The 22,287-nt window shown below is 55.0% G+C and overlaps 2 protein-coding genes across 16 annotated transcripts; both read left to right on the top strand.

Annotated features, from left to right (window-relative positions):
• The first annotated feature begins 575 nt into the window (after positions 1 to 575).
• On the top strand, positions 576 to 4,813 carry RIPK3 (receptor interacting serine/threonine kinase 3). 2 transcript variants are annotated; one of them, XM_015086216.3, is made up of 10 exons: positions 576 to 952; positions 1,211 to 1,351; positions 1,490 to 1,799; positions 2,255 to 2,394; positions 2,521 to 2,567; positions 2,778 to 2,945; positions 3,054 to 3,121; positions 3,364 to 3,726; positions 3,870 to 3,930; positions 4,485 to 4,813. In XM_015086216.3, exons 1-10 carry the CDS (start codon positions 927 to 929, stop codon positions 4,631 to 4,633), a joined length of 1,473 nt encoding a protein of 490 aa, XP_014941702.1. In that variant the 5' UTR covers positions 576 to 926; the 3' UTR covers positions 4,634 to 4,813. The 2 variants fall into 2 exon arrangements, with proteins under 2 accessions (XP_014941702.1, XP_014941703.1); XM_015086217.3 differs by having other exon boundaries at positions 586 to 952; positions 3,364 to 3,585.
• A 1,172-nt stretch (positions 4,814 to 5,985) lies between these two features.
• ADCY4 (adenylate cyclase 4) lies at positions 5,986 to 21,659 on the top strand. Of its 14 annotated transcripts, XM_027065474.2 has the most exons (26): positions 5,986 to 6,131; positions 6,436 to 6,645; positions 7,966 to 8,163; positions 8,280 to 8,441; positions 9,095 to 9,244; positions 9,686 to 9,834; positions 9,913 to 10,024; positions 10,718 to 10,845; positions 10,999 to 11,157; positions 11,416 to 11,548; positions 11,751 to 11,924; positions 14,615 to 14,658; positions 14,777 to 14,863; positions 15,064 to 15,133; positions 15,498 to 15,595; positions 16,267 to 16,351; positions 16,448 to 16,585; positions 17,409 to 17,519; positions 17,778 to 17,962; positions 18,158 to 18,242; positions 18,714 to 18,872; positions 20,183 to 20,329; positions 20,621 to 20,728; positions 20,822 to 20,936; positions 21,246 to 21,370; positions 21,457 to 21,659. In XM_027065474.2, the coding sequence occupies exons 2-26, from the start codon at positions 6,487 to 6,489 to the stop codon at positions 21,607 to 21,609; spliced, it is 3,234 nt and encodes a 1,077-aa protein (XP_026921275.1). In that variant the 5' UTR covers positions 5,986 to 6,131; positions 6,436 to 6,486; the 3' UTR covers positions 21,610 to 21,659. The 14 variants fall into 14 exon arrangements, 8 of the variants coding, with proteins under 8 accessions (XP_026921275.1, XP_053080296.1, XP_053080298.1 ...); XM_053224321.1 differs by lacking the exon at positions 5,986 to 6,131 and having other exon boundaries at positions 6,138 to 6,645; XM_053224323.1 differs by lacking the exons at positions 5,986 to 6,131; positions 7,966 to 8,163 and having other exon boundaries at positions 6,138 to 6,645.
• Positions 21,660 to 22,287: the final 628 nt, after the last annotated feature.

The raw sequence follows: 22,287 nt of genomic DNA, 5'->3' as shown, positions 1-22,287 counted from the left end.
CCGCCACAATGTCAGTTGCCCTTGGCTGGGCCAATTCATCTAGCTGACCACCACGCCCTGAGAGTCAAATCACTACCAATGCCAAGGGCTTGCCTCAGCAAGAGCAGCTGTCAGGGACTGGGTAGAAATACAGACTGGGACCCTTCACTACGCTATTAGATGCTTCACACCTTCTTTAGCCACATTCACAACCAGTTAAGAGGTACAGACTGATGGTTCAGTCAGTCCGTCAAACCTGATGGTTCTGAGCTAGGCCTAAGTCAGCTCCATACTGGCTTGGGCAAGGTATTTAAGCTACCTGTGCCTGTTTCCTCATCCACAAAGAAGTAATAAAAGTAGTACCAATCCCCCGAGGGTGGATGTGAGAATTAAATAAGCTAATACATGTACCTGGCACATTCGAGCTTTACAGAATTGTTAGCGGTGATCGTAGGGCATTTGGGGGAGGGCTAAATGCTTGGACCATAAAATCCTCCTCAGCCTCATCCCCTCCCTACAGCAGGCCTGGTAGGTGGTGGAGACGGAAATCCTGTGGGAGAAGGGAGAGACACAGGCTGCAGGAGTGGATTGTGGGTCCCTGAAAGATGAGGATTACTTGTGTGGCACCCAAGTTCTCAGTGACACCTAATCTGGTTGTGACACGCCGCAGGTGCTCAGGAAATATGAGTTAGGAAGGAAAAAGACTAACTTTCGGTTCTGCCTCCCTGCCTCCTTGGGGCGGCACCCTAGACACGCGCCCCTGGGGCGGGACCCTAGATGTACCAGCGAATGAAGGAAGTGGTTTAGTCACTCCGGGTAGAGGAGGAGCAAACCGGGAAGTGGAATCCTTGCAGTGACCCCTCTCGCGACCCCCTGTCTCTCTCTGCCACAAACCCCCCCGCTCCCAGAAGTCACTCCATCCGTGTGGACTCGCACCTTCCAGCCTGATGTCTGATGTTGGCGTCAAGTTATGGTCAGTGGAGAGCAGGATACGGATACGGATATGCAGCCTGACATACGCAGCCACGCAGCCCTCCTCTCCCCTCCCCTCCCCTCCCCTCCGCAGACTAGCTCCGGGAATGCCATTGAGCCCCTTACTGAGGCCGGAGCACAGTGGGACCCTGGGGGTGGGCAGGGGTGGGAGCTGGGATTTGAAGTGAACGTGCAGAGTCACCGGTGTCACGGGGCAGGGGAGGGGGTGCGGTCTGGAAGACCATGCCCCCTCTTTCAGGCCCAGCGGTACCCCAGCCTCCCTGGTTCCCCTCGAGGAATTGGAGAACCTGAAGTTCATCGGTGAAGGTGGGTTCGGGGTGGTGTTCTGGGCGCGACACAGGACGTGGGATTTAGATGTGGCAGTCAAGATCATGAACAGGTGAGTGACCTGAGCAGCAGGGCTGGGGCTTCCTGGGGTCTGGCCCAGAAGGAGGGGCCGCTGTGCTGTGGGCCTAATTGGGTAAAAGAGGGATCTTCCAAGAGCAGAACCCCACTCCAACTCTTTCCTGGAATGTAGGGAGACGATATCCAGGGAGGTGAAGGCCATGGCAAGTCTGCGGGGCCAGCATGTACTGCACCTGCTGGGGGTCACCGGGAAGCTAGAATGGGAACATGTGCGTGGGCCGGCTCTGGTGACTCAGTTCATGGAAAACGGTTCCCTGGTCGGGCTGCTGCAGCCCCACTGTCCTCGGCCCTGGCCGTTCCTCTGTCGCCTGCTGCAGGAGTTGGTGCTGGGGATGTGTTACCTGCATAGCCAGAATCCAGTGCTTCTGCACCGGAACCTCAAGCCCTCCAACGTCCTGCTGGACTCAGACCTGCACGCCAAGGTCAGCCCACCCATAGCCCAGCCCAGCCTCTGGACACAGTCCTGTCTCAGAACTGTTCTAGCCCCACCCACTAGACACAGAAACTGCTTCAGCTCTGTCTGCTGCATACTCTCAGCATTTCCCTTGGGACACAGGTGTCAAAGCCCACCCAGGAGCCATGGCCCCTACCATACCATGTGTTTGAGACCCTGACCAACACGGTCAGTTCCACAGGCCCACCCACCAGTCCATCAAAAACCTCATGGCTGACCTAGCTGAGGAGACTCAGACTTTGACCCAGCCCCATGAGAGGGTACCCAGACCTCCAACCCAAGGGCCCTACTGGTCCTCCCATTCCCCTAACCCTCAAAACCCCCTTTACAAGGCTGGACCTGCACCTTGTGGTGGGAGAGGGAATTCTGAAAGTTGCCTTACCTGTCCATCCCCAACCTTCTCCTTCCTCCCTCCCTTTCCAGCTGGCAGATTTGGGCCTATTCACATTTCAAGGAGGCTCAACGTCACTGGCAAGATCTGAGGAGTTAGCCCTAGCCTACTTGGCCCCAGAACTGTTGGCTGATGTAAACCGGAGAGCCTCCATGGCTAGCGATGTCTACAGGTAAGGTACCCACTCTAAACACACATTCCAAATTTCTATACCTCTCTGGACCCTTCTAGGGGCTGGTATATGGGAAAGTAGTCTTGCCAGCAGTTTGCTCAGGTCTCAGCTTTGTGTCTCCTGCAGCTTCGGGATCCTAATGTGGGCAGTTCTAGCTGGAAGAGAAGCTGAGAGTAAGACTCTAGGCACACACTGGGATCCTTAACTCCAGGTGCCCTCCTCCTGCAAGCCTCCAAACCCTCTTCTTCCAGCTTACCTGCTCAGACTGCCTGACTTTCTCCTCACCTTGCCTTGGACTACACTCCTTTCCCCTTCCCATGGTGGAGCAAGTGGCCCCTTATACCCTGAATGTCTTTTCTTCACATCCTCCACCCCCACTCCAGTAGTGGCCCAGAAATCAGCAGTACAGGAAGCAGTGTGTGAGAGGCAGATCCGGCCCCCATTGACCAAGCTGCCTCAGCCTGGCCCAGAGACTCCTGGTTTGGAAGGACTGAAGAGGTTAATGCAGCACTGCTGGAGCCATGAGCCCAAGGACAGGCCCTCCTTCCAAGGTGAACTGGCCATTTAGCTGTCAGCCAGGGTAGGCCTGGATTTGTCAGCAGGGGGCTTCTCCCTAGGAAGGTTTGGCTCATCTGCCACCCCACTCTGCTTGTTTCCAGAATGCCGACCAAATACCGAGGAAACCCTCAATCTGGTAAACAAGGAGATGGATGCCGCAGTCTCCATGGTGAGTGTCCAATGCCATCCCCAACCCCAGAGCGGAGCAAGGATGGCACAACATGGCTCTCTTGGCCACCCAATGACTCCCCACTGACCACTGTTCTTTATGCATGCCTTAATCTTTGGCCCCACTCTCCCCACCTCACCACTGAGTTCCCAGGTAATGGATTATGGACCAAGAGATTCTTTCCTTGGGTTTACACTGGCTCTCCCACTTCCATGCCCAGAACGCTCCTTTTATCCTTGCAGGTGAAGAAGTTCCTGTCTGAGCACAGGGGTAGCAACAGGATGTTGTCTGCCCCCAAGCCAGGCCCAGGAGGGACAGAAACGGATGAGCCTAGGGGAACCACAGGAAGCCATGATTCTATAGCCTCTGAAATGTTGAACAAACTAAATCTGAAGGAGGCCCCCGGCTGTGTTCCTAAGAAATGTACAAATCTTCCTGAGAGGATCAGGACACAGGGAGACAAGGTTCAGCCTTCCCGGAGAGCAGGGATACCTTCAGCCTCAACAGCCCCATCTCCCCAAACTCCAGAGACATCACCTTTCAGAAATCATACCCCCAGCCCCGAGTTGGCTTGGACCCCAGGTCCTGGGCCCAAAGGGAATCAGGTGAGACCCTGGCAGAACTAGAGGATGCACTAGGAATCCTGTGAATCCTGTCCCCCTCGCCAGGGAAAATTTGGGGCTGAAGGGGATGCAGCAGGGGAATAGGCCCCAGGGCAGGGAGCCTAAGAGAGCTGTGTTGTTCGCAGGGGGCTAAGAGACATGGCACCAACCGGCCAACCAGGGCACCAGGGCTAAATCCAATACCAGGTACCCACTCCCCACTCCTTCCTTTCTCCTGCTTAATTCTTCCCCTGGCTTCTTCCTCAAGACCATATATAGATCCAGGGTACCTTGGGTAGCAGGGGAGAGAAAGGGCTAGTGGCCAACTACCCCAAACTTCTCGTTTCATAAAATGAAGAAACTGACACCCACTGGGACTAGATCCCACTGAGGTCACACAGCAAAGCCTGGATTTGCCCTGAGCTTCCTGACTTTCCCCAGCACCAGCTCTGTGAACCCCTAACTTCCGTTGTTGCTATACTGGTCCAGAGGGGCTCCTGGAAGAAAAGACCCAAATATCAGTGTCTCAGACATTAGTTGCCACTCCTTTTGAACTTCTGCAAATGGGTTCTGAAGGGGCAGCAGGAAGGGGAAGGCCAAGGCATGCCTTGACCCAGCCACAGGCCAGCCTAGAGACCCCATACTTGCAATTCCCCAGGATGGACACAAGGTGCCGCTGCCCCTCCACCCTGCTGCTCCTCCTAATTTTGAGGTCCTCACTACTTAACCCTTCCACTTAACCCTGCAAATTTCTCTTAAAGGGCCGCCATCTGTTATCATAAGTGACAGCCATGCGGTACAGGTGGGAGACAACAACTACTTGATTATACAAGGAGGAACTGCCTTATCCACACAGGGCCAGGCACCTTGGGGCATGGGTAGAGGCTGGCAGCGTGCCCCCCACAAGTAGGTGGGGAAGAAGGGCCACAAGAACCAAGAAGCCTGGAGTGGGCTGCAGGGCCAGTACAAAGCAGGTTCTGAGCTACCTCTTGGACTTGAAGCAATTAACTGAGACTTTCTTTAAGGGCCATCTGGCCTGCAGCCAAACTGACTTTGTGCAAAGAAGAGTCAATAAACGTGGTGAATTTTTTTTAAGTTTATTTATTTTAAGAGAGAGAACACATGAGGAGGGGAGGGGCAGAGACAGAAGGAGAGAGAGAATCCCAAGCAGGCTCTGTGCTGTCCGCGCTGAGGGGGGGGCTCCATCTCACAAGGTCATGACCTGAGCAGCAATCAAGAATCAGAAGCTTAACCAACTGAACCAGCCAGGCACCCCCACGCATGGTGGATTTTTAACCAAAGCGTCATACTTGGGAGGCTAATGCTTAGGCCAGGCCCTGGCAGCTGAAATGTGGCTGGGAGATCCGGGAGCTGACAGAGAGGGAACCCAAGGCACTGCTGTCTAGCAGAGGCCGGAAGCGGGATGCTCAGGGCTGGGGGTGGGCAGTGTCATGGCACACAAGGTCAGGGCCCAGCTGGTGGCAGGAAGGAATCCCGGTCGCCTGGCTCCTGGGGCTGCTCTAATCTCTGGGTGGAGCACTTCCTCTACATCAGGCAAGAGCCCACCCTAAACCAAAATTCTGGTGATAGTCTCCCTGCCTACTTTTCTTCTGGGCTATGGAGACTCCGCAGTGGGGTCTTGGGAAGAGGGCTCTCTACGGGCATCCGCAGACCCAGGCACATCTCTTGCCCTGCAAGAAACCCCCCAGCCTCTTGGAGGTCAGCCACCGTACTTATTTGCCTCCACCACAATTACTCACCACCTACACTCACCTGCTCCTTGCTTCCGAGCCCTTGGACTCCCAGCTGGTGTCAGGAGTAGAAAGCCACGACTCCGACTCCACAAAGCTACACACAGACGTGCCTCCTCCCATGGAGCTGGACTCCATGGGAGCATGGACAGTTCAGACTCCACCACAGCAGCTCATACAGGCAGGAGGAGAGGAGAATGGGAACACCCTTCCATCCTGACGTGAATCCTACCCCCCATTCGCCCCCACATTCTTCCTTACATTCTTGCCAGCTTTCACTCCAGCTGTCCTGCATTCTCCCCACGTCCAAGGGTTCCACTCCGATTTCCACACTTGCTTCTCAGCCCGGCCTACGCCACCCCTTCGCATCTCCCACGGTCTGCATTCCCTTCTTGAGACGGCAGAAGGGGGAAGGTGACGGTGTTAGGGGAGACAATGAGGGAGGGAGGAGGCCTGAGGAGTCCGACTCGACTCGGCACGGGAAGGGGCCGGGCAGTCCCATCGGGGGAAGTGGGAGGGGTCCCCAGGCGCCGGGAGGGAAGCGCCTGCCGCCCGGGGCTCTGAGCCACTAGCTTCTCGGGGATCGGGACTCCGCGACCAGCTGCCCGAGCTCCCTCCTCGGGCGTAACCCATTCAGCTGCGGCAGCATCGCGGGCAGTGAGTTTGGGGAAAGGGGGAACCCGAGGCTCCTTTGCTTCAACCGCAAATCCCGTCCCACCCGGCCATGAGGCTTTTGCTAGGGCACCTCAGGCAGTCTGGGTTCGAGGGAGGAGGAGCGAGGGATGGGGCAGTCCCCTCACCGCCAACTGGGAAAAGGCTGAGAGGCCACAGGGAGTGCCTGGAAGGTGGGATTGCCGCGAGGTTGGGGAAACGGGATGGAAGTGGCTTGGACACAGTGAGAGGGGCACAGTTGGGGCCGGCTGGGGCCGCAGGCGGTAACGCGGCCCCTGGCCCTCCCCAGCCCCGGGGCCCGCCCTCCACCCGGGCGACGAGGCGGGGGGCAGGGAAGACCATGGCCCGCCTCTTCAGCCCCCGGCCGCCCCCCAGCGAAGACCTCTTCTACGAAACCTACTACAGCCTGAGCCAGCAGTACCCGCTGCTTCTACTGCTGCTGGTGATCGTGCTCTGCGCGCTCCTGGCGCTGCTGGCTGTCGCCTCCGCCAGCGGCCGGGTGAGCGGGGAGGGGGGCGGCTCTGGTGAGGGGCGCCTTCCGGAGGGTGGTGGGAGGGTCACTGCCTAGGGGGCGTTTTCGGAGTTAGGGCTCGGGAGGGGCCTGCTTTTCCATATGCCTTCTTTGCTGGAACCCAGGAAAGCCTTACTAGGAAATGTAGTGACCCTGGACAAGTCACTCCACCTCTGGGGCCACATTCGCTGGGCTGCTGGGAGAAGGCTGAGCCCTGGGGGTGCTTCTAATTTCTCTCAGGGTACTGACAGGCCTTCTGAGCTTCTGTGATCTACTGGTTCTAGAGTAAATGCAACACCGGATTTTCCAATTTTCCAGAGGGGAAATTACACTGGGCCCTTTGGGAATCCGTTTCCTGGTTTTCTTTCTTTCATAGGGGTTGTGGGGCAGTTGTACCCATAGTCTCCCAGAAGGCACCCTCCCTCCCGCTCACATTTAGTCCCAAAATAAACCCATTTCCAGTTTCTTTTTCTTTCTTTCTTTTTCTTTTTCCTTCTTTCTTTATCTTTTTTTTTTTTTTTTTTTTTTTTTTTTTTTTTTTTTTGAGAAAGGGGGTCTTCAATTCAATTCCATTTCTGGAAATATCCTGCTCCAAGTTTTCTTTTCATTTTTTGGAGGCAAGTTGGGAAAGCCAATAAACAGACCAATTCTTGCTGGTCCTCGAAGTCCAGGAAGAGGTGGGGACACAGGGCAGGGACAGCGGTGGGAGGCCTACACCCAGAGGTGGGTGGCAAAAGTGTAGTGCTCCCCCCTAGCCTGACAGGAGGGAGGTTTCAGGTGCCCCCTGCTGCTGGAGCACTTCTTGGGTGGGTGGATGGGGATCAACTCCCAGACTTGTCCCCAGGGCAGGGAATCTCCTTGAGCAAACTGGTTCATTCCTAAGTGCCTTCTGTAAGGTAGGATTCTTTGGTTGCTTCAGGACCCCTGGCTGGTGCTGGAATTCCTATTTGACAGACTAGAAAGCTGAAGTTCAGAAAGGTCATGGATTCACAAATGGGCAGTATGGGTTCTGAGCCAGGGACTCTGGATAGATGGCCTAAGGCTCAACCACCCCTGCAGCATGCAAGTGAGATATTAGGTTGAACCCTATGAGACCCCAGGCTCTGTAGATTAAAAACAGATTATTGGTGACTTCCTATGGTTCAACCTACTACGAATGGCAAGTCGAGGTGCCCTGTCTCCTTTTGCTACTTGAGTTTGAGACACATTTCAGAAGTGGCCTGGGGGGGCTGCCTGTTCTTCTTCAGCTTGGAGGCGTTCCCCCATACTCCACACTCCAGTCTTGCTGCAAGCACCCTCTCCTCGCAGGAGATAGCTTCAGACCCAGGCTTCCTGACCACTGTGCTGTGCGCGCTGGGTGGCTTCTCGCTGCTCCTGGGCTTGGCTTCCCGGGAGCAACGACTGCAGCGCTGGACACGTCCCCTGTCGGGCCTCGTATGGGCAGCGCTACTCGGGCTAGGCCACGGCTTCCTGTTCACTGGGGGCCTGGTGAGCGCCTGGGACCAGGTAAGAGGAGCGGCAGGTGGAGCAAGGGGCAGCAGGACAGCCAGGCCAAGAGGAGGGAGCAGCCCAGCTGCTGGGCTGGCCGAAGCCAGCAGCTTCCTGTGCCCTCCCGCCCCCAGGTGTCCTTTTTCCTCTTTGTCATCTTCACCGTGTACGCCATGTTGCCCTTGGGCATGCGGGATGCCGCTGCTGCGGGCCTTGCCTCATCGCTCTCCCACTTGCTGGTCCTTGGGCTGTACCTTGGGCCTCAGCCGGACTCAAAGCCGGCGCTGCTGCCACAGGTGAGCACACCCATAGTACCTGCTGCGCAGCGGGGGGAGGAGGGCGGGGGCGGCCCCGCTGCGCGCGCGCGCCGTTAGTTCCTCTGAGCGTCCACCAACTTCTTGCTGAGCTGGGATTCCAGGGTGAGGCGCCCGCTAAGCACAGAGGACAAACACATACACACCCAGACAGTGCGCTCATGGGGCTGGTACACCAGGGCAGCCCGATGCCTGCAGAAACCAGAAGAGGCCTCTGGGTCCATGGGCAAGTGAGCTCACCTGGGGACCAGAGTAGTGGGGACAGATGCGGATGATGGAACCTTCACAGAGAATGTAAAAGTCGGAGATTGAGTGGTTTTGCGCTGCGAGGGGCGGGAGGGGGGGGGGGCGGAGGGTAAATACTGGAGTAGTATTCCAGGCAGAGGAAACATAAGTGAACGATTTCTAGACCTAAGAGGCCATGTTGGTGCACAGCCAAGTCTAGAGCAGGGGTATTGGGGGGGGAGAAGCGCCCCCTACGGACCCCACAGTGTAGCACAGATTGCCTGGAAATTCTTGGGTCTCTAACTGTGGAGTCCTCCTCAAGCATCTTGGAGACCAACTCCAGGTATGCACTTAATCACCCCCACCGCCACCCATGGCCAGCATCCTCTGAGGCTGACCCTCACCCACAGCTGGCAGCGAACGCGGTGTTGTTCCTGTGCGGGAACGTGGCGGGAGCGTATCACAAGACGCTGATGGAGCGCGCGCTGCGCGCCACGTTCCGCGAGGCACTTAGCTCCCTGCACTCGCGCCGGCGGCTGGACACCGAGAAGAAGCACCAGGTTTGCTGGGCCTGGGAGGCTGGGCCAGACTGTGGTGTGAAAAGGGGTTGTTTGTATCATTCAGCCGGGCCCCTTTGCAAGGCGAATGACTTTCGGCAGATCACTTACCCTTCTCTTTCCTCCTTTGTAAAATGTGGCTACCGCCCACCTTGGAAAGTTGTGTTAAGTCTCGAACAAACTGAAGCCTATGAAAGCACTTTTATGATAGTAAACAAAGAACTCTTAATTCTGGCACTGGTTCTGGGAGTTCAGTCCCCAAAGGTGATTAGTGCAGGGTGGGATGTTGGAGCCCCAGCTCTATGTGATGGGAAGGATCTTGGGGGAGTACTTTGGGGAACAGCTAGTGGGACTGGGGAAGTGCTGGGTTCCTAGTTCGTTGGGAGGCTGGGACTTCTGGCTGTAGGTTGCAGGAGGGTTGGTGTTCATTGTGACCTCCTCCAGGAACACCTTCTCTTGTCCATCCTTCCTGCCTACTTGGCCCGAGAGATGAAGGCAGAGATCATGGCACGACTGCAGGCTGGACAGGGGTCACGGCCAGAAAGCACCAACAACTTCCACAGCCTCTATGTCAAGAGGCACCAGGGAGTCAGGTATGAGAAAGGATGGCCCCAGGGAAGGGGGCTGTGGGCTGAGATCCTGGCCCCACCGACACAGTCTGCCCTGCCCAGTGTGCTGTATGCTGACATCGTGGGCTTCACCCGGCTGGCCAGTGAGTGCTCTCCTAAGGAGTTGGTGCTCATGCTCAACGAGCTCTTTGGCAAGTTCGACCAGATCGCCAAGGTCAGAGGGGGCCTCCCTCCCCACCCAGGGATCTTCAAGTGCCCCACCCTGGAGAGCCCCTTCCAAGGGAAACACCTGCCTCCTCAGATCCCAGTCCCACTTCAGAGCCCATGTATTCCAATGGAAGATATTCCAATGGAAGTAGGAAACCCTCTCAAACAACCCCAGCTCTGGAGCTGCTCACCACACACCTCAAACCTGGAAGAGACTTGTCAACAACTCCACAAATGTCCCAACCACAACACCCCCAGATATGCTCAGAGCCCCGACGTAGGTGTCTCTGGATACCACAGCCAAATCTAGGGGGATGTTCAGATGTTCTAACCTTAGGGAGCCCTTCCAAGGGAAATGTCTGCCCTGTGTAACCTCAGCCCAGTCCAGCCACCTGTTCAGACCCCCAGGGATGCCCCCAACAAACCTAATCTTGGGTGTCACCCAGAAAACCTCTGTCTTGAGGCTACTTTCATATGCTTAAATCTGAATACACCCTCCACATGCCAGAGCTGGGGGAGAGCCACAGACCTCAGCCAGTCCCATAGCAAGTTGAGAGAGTCCCTAGATCTGACCCAGAGACTTCCGGCCTCAGAGGTTCTTCAGGAATACCACATTTGCTCCCACTCCTCCCAGCTCCCTCGTACCTCTGGCCTCTAACCAGGTGCCCCCCTTCCCCTGCACACACACACACACTCCCAGGAGCATGAATGCATGCGGATCAAGATCCTGGGAGACTGTTACTACTGTGTCTCTGGGCTACCGCTCTCCCTGCCAGACCACGCCATCAACTGCGTGCGCATGGGGCTGGACATGTGCCGGGCCATCAGGTCAGCTCAGGTGGATGGGCAGGAGGGGTAACAAGGGATGGATATTGGGGAGGAGCAGACAGGGTAGTGGAAGTCCTCTTAGAGGGAGGGAGGGGTGTGGCATGGGTAGGGATGAAGGCAGCATTCAGATTGTCCCCTACATACCCTGCTCAGGAAGCTCCGGGCAGCCACTGGCGTGGACATCAACATGCGTGTGGGCGTGCATTCGGGCAGTGTGCTCTGCGGAGTCATTGGGCTGCAGAAGTGGCAGTATGATGTCTGGTCCCATGATGTCACACTGGCCAACCACATGGAGGCGGGTGGCGTGCCAGGGTGAGATGTGGGGCTGCAGGAGGCCACAGGAGGAAACCAACCGGGCCTCCCACATGCTGTCATCCTGTTCATAGTTTCCTAAAATGAGCACAATCCCACGTGGGGCTTAGGGAGATCCTGGCGTGCAGGGAGTGGGGTCGGGAGACACCTCTGGTAGCACAGGGCCTTGCTTAAAGTCAGACCTCCAGGAAGGCTCCTTGAAAGAAAGGAGAGGTTTGCAAGCCCTCCGTCCTGACTTCCACTGCCCCCTCCTTCCAGACGAGTGCATATTACAGGGGCTACCCTGGCCCTGCTGGCAGGGGCTTATGCTGTGGAGGATGCAGCCATGGAACACCGGGACCCATACCTTCGGGAGCTAGGGGAGCCTACCTACCTAGTCATCGATCCCCGGGTAAAAGCCCAGCCTGGACCCCATGGGCTGGCCCATCCTAACCACCCACAGCCAACAGGCCTGATCTCTTTTCCTACACCAGAGACTGAATTCCTGGGTCCCAGTGTGTGCGTCAAGGGGGAGGTGACACAACCTTCCAAGAGGTGTGGGGAGAATGTGGAAAGCATTTGTGAAATTGACTTTCAGCCCTCCTATGCCCCAGGCTGAGGAGGAGGATGAGAAGGGCACTGCAGGAGGGTTGCTGTCCTCTCTCGAGGGCCCCAAGATGCGTCCGTCGCTGCTGATGACCCGCTACCTGGAGTCCTGGGGCGCCGCCAAGCCTTTTGCCCATCTGAGCCACCTAGAGAGCCCTGTATCCACCTCTACCCCTCTCCCGGTAAGTGCACTCCACTGCGAGCCCTAGCACTTACATAACCCCACCCCACTGCCTCTCCCAACCTCCCCCCACCCATCCAGTGAGTCACTTGATGACATCCTAAGGTCCTGAACTGTCTGGTTGCCCCAGTCACTGGTTCAGGCTTTTCCTTACCCTTCTTTCCAGAGAAAGGGCAAAGGTCACTGCCCTCTGAGCTCACTTGAGATGCAAAATCCTATAGGCACCATGTTCACTGTTCCCCAAACTCCACTCAGGAAGCCTTCCCTCAGTACCCCAAAGGTATAGACCATACTTCCTCTTGGCTCTGAAGCCACCGCTCACACCCAGTCCCACCAGGAAATGTCTCTGTTGAATTCCCTTCCTGAAACTGCACATTCTCTTTTTTAATCCCCACTAGAATTGGGAAGGTGGGGGCAAATCAGTTGTTGCCCCTACTCTCAGCGTTTATACAAGGATTAAATGAGGTGACAGTGAAAATCGCATGTGGTCTTGAAAGAAGTCACTCTGAGCAGGCAGGGATTGAGGAGGGAGGGAAGAGAGGTAACCAGGGCTTGGTTGGCTGACCTTGTGCATAGCACCTTCCGGTAATCATGACCCACTAGCTGGTGGAGGAGCCTGGATCTCTCCCACCAGCTGGCTCTTCGTGTTGGTGCTTGGTGACAAGCAGCCAGAACACCCACGCATACAGTTACTGAGGCTGTGTCCCCAAAGGCTTGCCACAAGATTAGGGTCCTCAGCCTGCTCTTCTCCATTTTATCTGATCTTCTCCAAACTTTCCCAGCCACCTTTCTGCAGATCTTTCTCTCTGAATCTTCTCTGCCAGACCCAGTTGGATATATGGGATGACTTCAGAGCACCCTTTCTGTGTTCCATCTCCCCTCCCAACCCACCCAGGAGGAAAGCAGGCCAGAGATCCGTGAAACACTGTGGTATGGGGGGGACATTGGCAGCAGTGGTTTAGGAGAGTACCTAATTCCAATCCTTAACACGGGGTAGGGGAGACGTCAAAAGGGTTAAGCGGACAGGAGGGAGAAGAAGAAAGAATCCAAGACTCTGCTGACTATTGCAGGATAGAGTCTCCAGCATGGAGGCAGAGTAGAGGGTGGGCTTTGCTGGGAGCCCAGGAATTGTGAGACAATGTTAGGTGCAAGTGCAATCCCCATGGTGAGAGGCCCCCTAGAACCCATGCCAGACCTCCCTGAAACCCCACTCGTGTGCAGGCTAGGAAGTGTCAGGGTGAAGAAGTAGGAACTCCTGGTTCGAGGGTAGCTCCCAAGGCAGGACCTCACCAGCCCAGAAATTCACTTCCAAGCCCGTGAAGTACCAGGCCCTCAGTCAAATGTTAGAAATCCTGAGAATCACATCAGCTTACATTTAAACAATGGGGAACCTTGGGGTGGTGGGGCAGTGTTGGTGCTAGTATATAACATCCATCCATCCATCCATCCATCCATCCATCCATCCACCCCCACGTGGGTAGAACCCACGAACCACTAGATCATGACCTGAGCTGAAGTCGGTCGTTCAACTGACTGAGCCACCCAGGCACCCTGTTCCTTCTACACTTTTAAAGCACCTACAATGTGGCAGATACTAGGCTAGTTCTAGAGAAGACAGAAATGAATAAATTGTTTTCCCTGTTTTAAAAAAACAGTCATTGAGCAAGGTGGAGAGGCAGGTAGGTAGTTTGAAGAACGTTAGGCTCAGTCCTGGATGATAGATGGGCTCATACCTAGAACACACCCCTTAATCTCCTTCCCCCGCCATACACCAGGTTTTGATTTGGGGGGATGATGTGGCCCCCTGTGACCCTGCTTCCTCCACATGAGCCAGGGGAGCAGAAAAGAACAGTCACAGACTCCTGGCCCTGGGCAGTGGCCGTTGGCTTCGTTCTCTTCTTTGGGGCTTTTCTCACCTGCTTTACTTGCCTGCTTATTTTCATATGTTTGCTCACGGTGCGCATTTGTTTTGGTGCAGGAAAGAATGACTGTGACCAGGTTTGTCTCTCTTCCTTTCTCTTTCCCTTTCTTCTAGACTTTTTGTCTTCTGCCCCCACCACTTCCCAGCTCAGCCTGACCACAAGCGAGTCAGAACTTTCTCACTGTCACTTCAGTTTAAACCAAGGACTTTTGGGATTTGTTCAGTCCTTAGGGAAGATGACAGCCACTCAAGCTTACAGAAAATACAGGGTTACCTCACAGGGGGTAGAGACTGAGGAAATAAAAGTATAAAGACCCTGGGTGTCTAAAGAGTCCAGAAGAAACTGTTTTTTAAAGTTTATTTATTTATTTATTTTGAGAGAGACAGAGAGAAGTGCAGGCAGGGAGGGGCAGAGAGAGAGGGGGATGGAGAATCCAAAGCAGACTCCACACTGACAGCACAGAGCCCGATGCGGGGCTCGAATCCACGAACTGTGAGATCATGACCTGAGCTGAAGTCAGACTCTTAAATGACTGAGCCACCCAGGCGCCCCAAGTCCACAAGAAATTTAAAGAATAAATGTGGTTTGATCCTTCCCTTAAGGGCAGATGGGATTTGATGGAGAGAGGAAGTCATCAGAGGCAGGGAAAACACTCATGCCAAATGCTCAAGGCCAAGGACATGTGTAGATATGGAACCCCTCACTGCAGAGAGGCTTCAGGGATGCTCAGCATCGCCTCATCCCCCTCTTTGCTGTGTTCTCCCAACAGGAGAAGGCCCTGGCTTCCTTCAGCCCCCAGTGGAGCCTGGACCGGTGAGGAGTCCCTGGGGTGACCTGCCCCCATCCTTCCTGGGGGTGGGGGGGCTGTACCTGCTTCACCCAGATATGTTGAGGGCCTCCTGTGGTGACAGGCTGGGCTGTCACTCTGCAGGAGCCGTACCCCCCGGGGGCTAGATGATGACCTGGACACTGGGGATGCCAAGTTCTTCCAGGTCATCGAACAGCTCAACTCTCAGAAGTATGGAGAACAGAAAAGGACTGGGAGGGGTTGGGAGCTGGGCTTCTGTGGTACAGGAGGGATGTGCTCCCCTAATGACCCAGAGGGAAGTGGGGGGGCTTCCCTACTCTACTCCAGGGAAACATGCACCTGACCACCCCTCCACCCACCCTGCCCTGCCCTTTCCTCTCCGGGGCTCATGGCCCCCCACCTCCTACCAGACAGTGGAGGCAGTCAAAGGACTTCAACCCACTGACACTGTACTTCAGAAAGAAGGAACTGGAGAAAGAGGTGGGCTGGGGTGGGTGGGGGGTGACACAAGGTTAGAGAATTTTCCAACCTTAGTGCCTTGGCCTTGGGAAGGGGGCAAGCCCTGTAGTCCCACCTCACCTCCAAGGTCTGCTCAATTTGTGATCCTGGGCTGAGGGGCTTGTACCTCTCTCCAAATGGCTGTCACCCTATAGATTGATTTTCTAGGTGGGGATGGGAGGGAGGAGGGCAGTTCCTTGGAGAACCAGTAGGGGCTACCTGAGACTGAACTGGAGGGTGGGTGGGGAGGCTGAGACACCTGTTCTTGCCTGGAATTGACACCTCCGAGATGATGGGCAGCCCTAGTGGCCCCTGTCTCCACACTGACCCCCCCCTTCCCTTCCAGTACCGACTCTCTGCCCTCCCCGCCTTCAAATACTATGCAGCCTGCACCTTCCTGGTTTTCCTTTCCAATTTCATCATCCAGATGCTGGTGACAAACAGGTGAGAGCCCCAGGCAAGAGGGGCCCTGATTCCCATGTATAAATTTTTTGATCCTTGACCCACATTTTCTTCTTTACCGACTTTCCCTTAGTTTCGGACACTGACCCACAGAGGAAACATGTGTTCTGGGGAAACAGTGATAATCATAGCCCTCATTTTACTATCGTACATCTCGTGGGCTTTCTACATAACCCAAGCACTTTCACAAGCCTGTCTCTCAATTCAAACAACTTTTCAATGAAGCAGGTTCTATTTTCATTGAGAAGCCCAAATCTCACAGGAAATGAGCTTAGAAAGTAGGTCCTTGTTTTTAGTCCATGGCTAGGAGGGGCTGCAGGGACTTGTCCAGAACTCAGCCAGGTAGAAGAAGAGCTTTGGCCTGAAGGCCCAGAGACTGGCCTGATGTGGCCTTGACCCCTTTGTGAGCCTCCTGCCCCCTTCCAGTATTGTCCCCACCTTATAGTTCCTGCCCTACCCCACCACTGCCCTAGACCCCTCAACTTTCCCAGAGCTTCAGCAGGCAATGCCTTTCATCAGCACAGTCCCCACTGGTAGCCAGTTCAGATCCCCAGGACTCCTCCTCCCCACATCTCCCAACTGGGTGGCACAGCACCCTCCCAGCACACAGAGCCGATTCTGACTTTCAAGGCCTCACTCTTATCTCCCTTTAGGCCCCCAGCTCTGGCCATCACCTATAGCATCACCTTCCTCCTCTTCCTCCTCCTCCTCTTCGTCTGCTTCTCAGAGCACCTGACGGTGAGGTGGGCTGGGGGGTGGAAGTGGTGAGCTGGGCCCTCACTGTGACCTGGGTGTCCCAGCCCCACGGCTAAGATTCCCGTGCTCCTTCTGCAGAGGTGTGTCTTGAAAGGCCCCAAGATGCTGCACTGGCTGCCGGCACTGTCTGGCTTGGTGGCCACACGGCCCGGACTGCGAGTTGCCCTGGGCACAGCTACCATCCTCCTGGTTTTTGTGATGGCCATTCCCAGCCTGGTGAGGGCAGTGGGGGGCCCTATGTACCCGATCAGGGCCTGTTCGAGCTGTCAGAAGCTGAAAGGGGACCCCTGGGATTTGGGAGGACAGCCGGAGTAAGGCCAACATTCTGGCAATGTTGGACAAGTATAAAAGAAAAAAATTAATCTGCCACCTGAGCATATCTATTCTGTGGAGGCAGATCTTCACTGTTTAGCTCGCTCATTATGATCTTGTAGCTGAGTTTGGCTGAGTTTTCAGAATTTGTTTTGTTTTGATTATTTTGAATGTTTATTATTTTTGAGAGACAGAGTATGGGTGGGGGAGGGGCAGAGAGCGAGAAAGGGAGGCAGAATCCGAGCTGTGCTGACAGCTCAGAGCCTGACGCAGGACTCGATCCCACGAACCGCGAGATCATTACCTGAGCTGAAGTCAGACACTTAACTGACTGAGCCACCCAGGCGCCCCTGAGGTTTCAGAATTTATAGTCATTCCTAGAATTCTATCCCTGAAAGACACCTTAGGAATCACCGCCCCCCCCCCCCCCCCCCCGCCAGCCAAGTAACAGAAGAGGAAGCTGAGGCCCAGAGAGGCTAAGTGGCTGGCAAGAGATCACACAGTGGATCCGTGGCAGACTCGTGCTCAGGACACCTGCTCCTCCCATCCCTGACCCCCCAGCGAGGACCCCTGCGCTAAGCCTCCCTCAGCAGCCAGGAATACCATAATCCCCCTCTTTGGAGGGGTCTGGCTCTGACCCATCCCTAAGTCAGCTGAACCGCAGCACAAGCCACCATCATGCCCAGGGAGCTGCCTGCCCACCTCAGCTCTTCACTTCCTTCTGCAGTTCTTCTTACCGGCAGCATCAAACTGCCCTTTTGGGGCTCTCAATGTGTCCTCCATGGCTTTCAACATCTCCTGGGAGCTCCCTGGGTCCCTGCCTCTCATCAGCGTCCCTGTGAGTATTCCTCACAGCCCTGAAACTCTCTCTCCAGAGCCTTCCTTGGCCCCTCCCCCACCTCCTTGGTTGAACGTTCCATCCTGTGGATTGGGACAGACGTAAATTACACTCGGTGTGTGTTTGTGTGTATGACACCGCCTACTCCCCAGATAGGTCGTGGGCCCGGGGAGGGGCAGGCCAGGAGCCCCGGGATATTCTCCCACCCCTACCTGTGGGATATGCCTCGCCTCTTGACCACCCTACTTGGCCCCACAGTACTCTATGCACTGCTGCGTGCTGGGGTTCCTGTCCTGCTCCCTCTTTTTGCACATGAGCTTCGAGCTGAAGTTGCTGCTGCTCCTGCTATGGCTGGGGGCCTCCTGCTCCCTCTTCCTGCACTCCCACGCCTGGCTGTCTGACTGCCTCATCGCCCGCCTCTATCCGGATCCCTCGGACTCCAGGTGTGCACGGCCACTGGATAGAGGTGCTCAGGCCCCCTGGGAGCGGAGCAGAGCTGTCCTTACCTCCCTGACCTGAACCATCCACCCACAGGGCAAAGGCGGAGGGTGGCTGTGGGCTACATGGGCACTGAGGGTAGGGAGGAGGCCATCGGGAAGGTGCAGGGCAGGGGCAATCCTGATCCGTGGCCTCCTCAGGCCAGGGGTGCTGAAGGAGCCCAAACTGATGGGAGCTATCTCCTTCTTCATCTTCTTCTTCACCCTCCTGGTCCTGGCTCGGCAGGTAAGTCACCCATCTCAGCCCTCCAGGGCCTCCCTTTGAAAGGTGAGGCGGGGTCCCCATATTTGTGACTTGGTCTCTCTCTCACTCTTTCCTTCAAATCTTATGCCTTCAGGGTTGAGCCGAAATAGTGTGCCCATTGGAAGCTTCTAAGTGAACCTTCCTGCTCCGTTTCTTTCTCCTTCACCTCCCCCACCAAGGGAGGTGCCTTCAAATTCTCCCTCCCTCATCCCTCCCACCCCAACCTAGGAAAACCCACCTATAAGAAAGAATCTGCTGCCAATTCTGTCTACCCTAGTTTGAATCTATTTTCAAGGTAGCCTCCCCAGGGATAGTTGCACCTTGAGGCTTCTCTCTAGACTGGGGGGAGGGGGTGTGGTTTAAGCATCAAGGAATGGGGGGAAGGGTGAGCACACAGGAGCTGAGGTTTCCCGTGCACTGTGTCTCCCCTTGGGCCCCTGCTGACCCTGCCAGAATGAGTATTACTGCCGGCTGGACTTCCTGTGGAAGAAGAAGCTGCGGCAGGAGCAGGAGGAGACAGAGACCATGGAGAACCTGACTCGGCTGCTGTTGGAGAATGTGCTCCCTGCACATGTGGCCCCCCAGTTCATTGGCCAGAACCGGCGCAACGAGGTGACTCCCCACCCCTGACTCCTCAGCCTCAGATGCCATAGGGACCAATTTTGGATGAAAACCTTGGCCCTTGGCCCATCCTCTTTGGACTCCCCCACAGTAGTTAAGTGGTCACCCAAGTCTCTGTCCCTGTCACATAGGTGCCTGACGTTTTCATAAGCTCTTAGTCTTTGTCTGCTGAGCACAGAGCCTCTGTGTTCCAAGTTCTTACTTAGAAGGAGCGTCCTCTCCAACTCATGACCACTCCACGCCTTCCAGAAGCTTCTTCAAGTGTTGATGGGAGTTGTGTGGAGGACACAGTCCATCCATCTCTCTGGACCTGCACTATCCGGGATGGTAGCCATTAGCCATGTGTGGCCCTTTAAATTTAAATGAATTAAAATGGAAAATTCAATTCCTCTGTCTCACTGGCCACATTTCAAGGATCTAACAGCTGCCTATGGCTAGTAGATGCCGTATTGGGCATCCCATATGTAGAACTTTCCATCACCACAGGGTTTCCCATTGGAAGATGCTAATCTATATCCTTAAACATCTTGCCATAGACCATCAGAAGGTCACCCACATAGTTGCACCATTTTATTTTTGCCACCACTACTTCACCGTGTCTGCTGTGGAAATGCTCTTGGTCCATCTTGAGGAATGTTAAAAGAAACAGGCCAGGGGCTACTTCACAGCTTCCTGCCCCCACCGCTTGCTCTCTGCTCTCAAGATCAGCAGTAGGTCTACATCTCCTGCCTCCTTCTCTTACAGACACTGGGAATCTTGTCACTGCTCCTGTTTCTAGCTTCACATTGGCTACTAGAAAGCTCAGAGCCAGAATCTAGGACTCACAGGGACTTTATGGCACCCATTTTGTGAACCAACTTCAAATCTTACCTTTATTTTCTTACCTTTTCTTACCTTATCTTACCTTTATTTTCCTTTTGGCCCCTTTTCCCTATTACTTTATCTTCCAAGTTGTAGCTATCTTTGTAAGCTGACTTAGTTGACTTAACACCTTTCGGCAATGAGATATGATAGAAAGTTGATTCCCGCTGACAGGATCCCAGCTCTTGAAGAGACTCCCTTCACGTGGCTATGAGGTGATCCTGACTCCAAACCCCTGTCTCTCCTGGAATCGTAATGAGACCCAATCTTTGACTCCCGAGTCACACATCCCTGGGGTAACCTGGCCCTACCCCTCTCCCTCCTTTCTGATCCTTCTTAAATAGAGGGGTAGGAGTATGGACACAGGGAGGAGGGTCCATGCAGGCTCAGAAGGGGGAAGACCATGACTTGCTCCCTCAACCCAGCATCCCACCCTCCAGGACCTCTACCACCAGTCCTATGAGTGTGTCTGTGTCCTGTTCGCCTCAGTTCCAGACTTCAAGGAGTTTTACTCTGAGTCCAACATAAACCACGAGGGTCTAGAGTGTCTGCGGCTGCTCAATGAGATAATTGCTGATTTTGATGAGGTGACAACTCCAAGCTTCCCCTGGACCCTTTGTCCTGGATGCTAGAATTTCCCACCAGTCCCTCCTGCCAATTTAGTCTCCAGCCAGGGGTCCATCCCCCTCTCCCCGGCCCTGCCACTCCTCCAATCCCCTAGCTCTCTGGAAACTCTGCTCACTATCCACTCTCCCTCCTGCCACCATCCCTGTCCTCACAACCTGGTCCTTTAGTCTCCAAAGGCCTGGGGCTGGGCCTCTGAGAGGGAGGCAGGAGAGAGCAAGAAAGACTGGGGACACAGCTTCCTCTCTATACAGCTGCTCTCAAAGCCCAAGTTTAGCGGGGTGGAGAAGATCAAAACCATCGGTAGCACCTACATGGCAGCTACAGGCTTAAATGCCACCTCCGGACAGGACGCACAGCAGGTACAGAATCCCTTCTTTACCTACCAACCTTCGTCTGGGCTCTCACTGGGGGGTCCTCATTGACCCATCCTGGTGGGCTGGCCCCGTTGCTAGGACGCTGAGCGCAGCTGCAGCCATCTTGGCACCATGGTGGAGTTTGCGGTGGCTCTTGGATCAAAGCTGGACGTCATCAATAAGCACTCTTTCAACAACTTCCGCTTGCGTGTGGGTGAGGACCCTCCCTCGCTAGGGCAGTCTGGAACCTCCTCACCTTCCCAAGCTCTGGCTCCCTTAGGCTCTTTGTTAGCTACTCCCCAGCTCACCCTGGACCCCCTCCAGCCTCATCCCTGGGGATGGAGCATGAAGCTGCTGGGCCTGGAGCACTGAGGCTCAGCCACCCCTTCCCTAAGCCACACCCCTCCAGGCCCTTTCCTCTAAGGCCTCCAGGCCCTTCACCCTAATTCCTGGAGTGTCCTCTTCCCCTCTCCCTCCTCAAATCCACCCACCCAGGGCTCCTCTCTATCATACCTCTTGTCAGGGTTGAACCACGGACCTGTAGTGGCTGGAGTGATCGGGGCCCAGAAGCCGCAGTATGACATCTGGGGCAACACAGTGAACGTGGCCAGCCGCATGGAGAGTACAGGAGTCCTGGGCAAGATCCAGGTGAGGAGGCTGCATTGGAGGCAGGGGGTGGGGGGATAAGGATAGGGCCTCCCCCACACTTCTGACTCACACCCTTTCAATCCCAGGTGACTGAAGAGACGGCCCGGGTGCTGCAGTCCTTAGGCTACACCTGCTACAGCCGGGGTATCATCAAGGTCAAAGGCAAAGGGCAGCTCTGCACCTACTTTCTGAACACAGATTTGGCACGAACTGGACCTCCCTCGGCCACCCTAGGCTGAGACCCCCATCATCCTAAGATCCTCAATAAAAAGACTCTGGTATGATGGGAGCCAATTGGTGTCAGAAGCTTCTGGTATAGCTGCAGATCACCTTCTCCTTGCCTCTCAGCAAGCTAAACTTGCTTCTTCCCAAGCTAAAGTGAGTGTTTGTGTATATGCAAGGGTGATCATGAGTGTGCTGGAGAGGAGTGATTCTTTTTCACAAGCTCAAGAAGAGGACTGCCTCAGCCTCCCTGCCTGATTCCAGTATTTTGTACACCTTGGAAGCATAAAGAAATTTAGCCACATGGCTCAAAATAGGGATTTGTCTTTTCCTGCTCCCCACCCACAAATATTGGAAAGGAATAGCTGAGAATGTCATTTGACCTTTATTCATTCTCTATATACTAAATAAGCACCTATTATGTGCTTACTATACAGCATGGATGAAAGGCTTAGGAGACGATCTATCAGGTCCCTCCCTGTTTCAGCTGCTGTTGTCAAGTTGGAGCATACTTTCCAGCCAAGACCTGTAGACGGTTTTGGGATTCTCTTGTTCACAGATCCCTCAAATGCCCTCTTGCTTGCTTCTGCATCCTTCTGTGCAGATGCTGATACTATGTAGATCTTGAAGCATCCAAGGTTCACGCCTACCTCCTATTTGTCGTAGACTCTGGGTCTGGAGTTCTCTCTTGTTCA

The sequence above is a fragment of the Acinonyx jubatus genome, chromosome B3, assembly GCF_027475565.1.
Source record: "Acinonyx jubatus isolate Ajub_Pintada_27869175 chromosome B3, VMU_Ajub_asm_v1.0, whole genome shotgun sequence".
Classification (NCBI taxonomy): domain Eukaryota; kingdom Metazoa; phylum Chordata; class Mammalia; order Carnivora; family Felidae; genus Acinonyx; species Acinonyx jubatus.
This window is presented reverse-complemented; position numbering and strand designations above follow the sequence as displayed.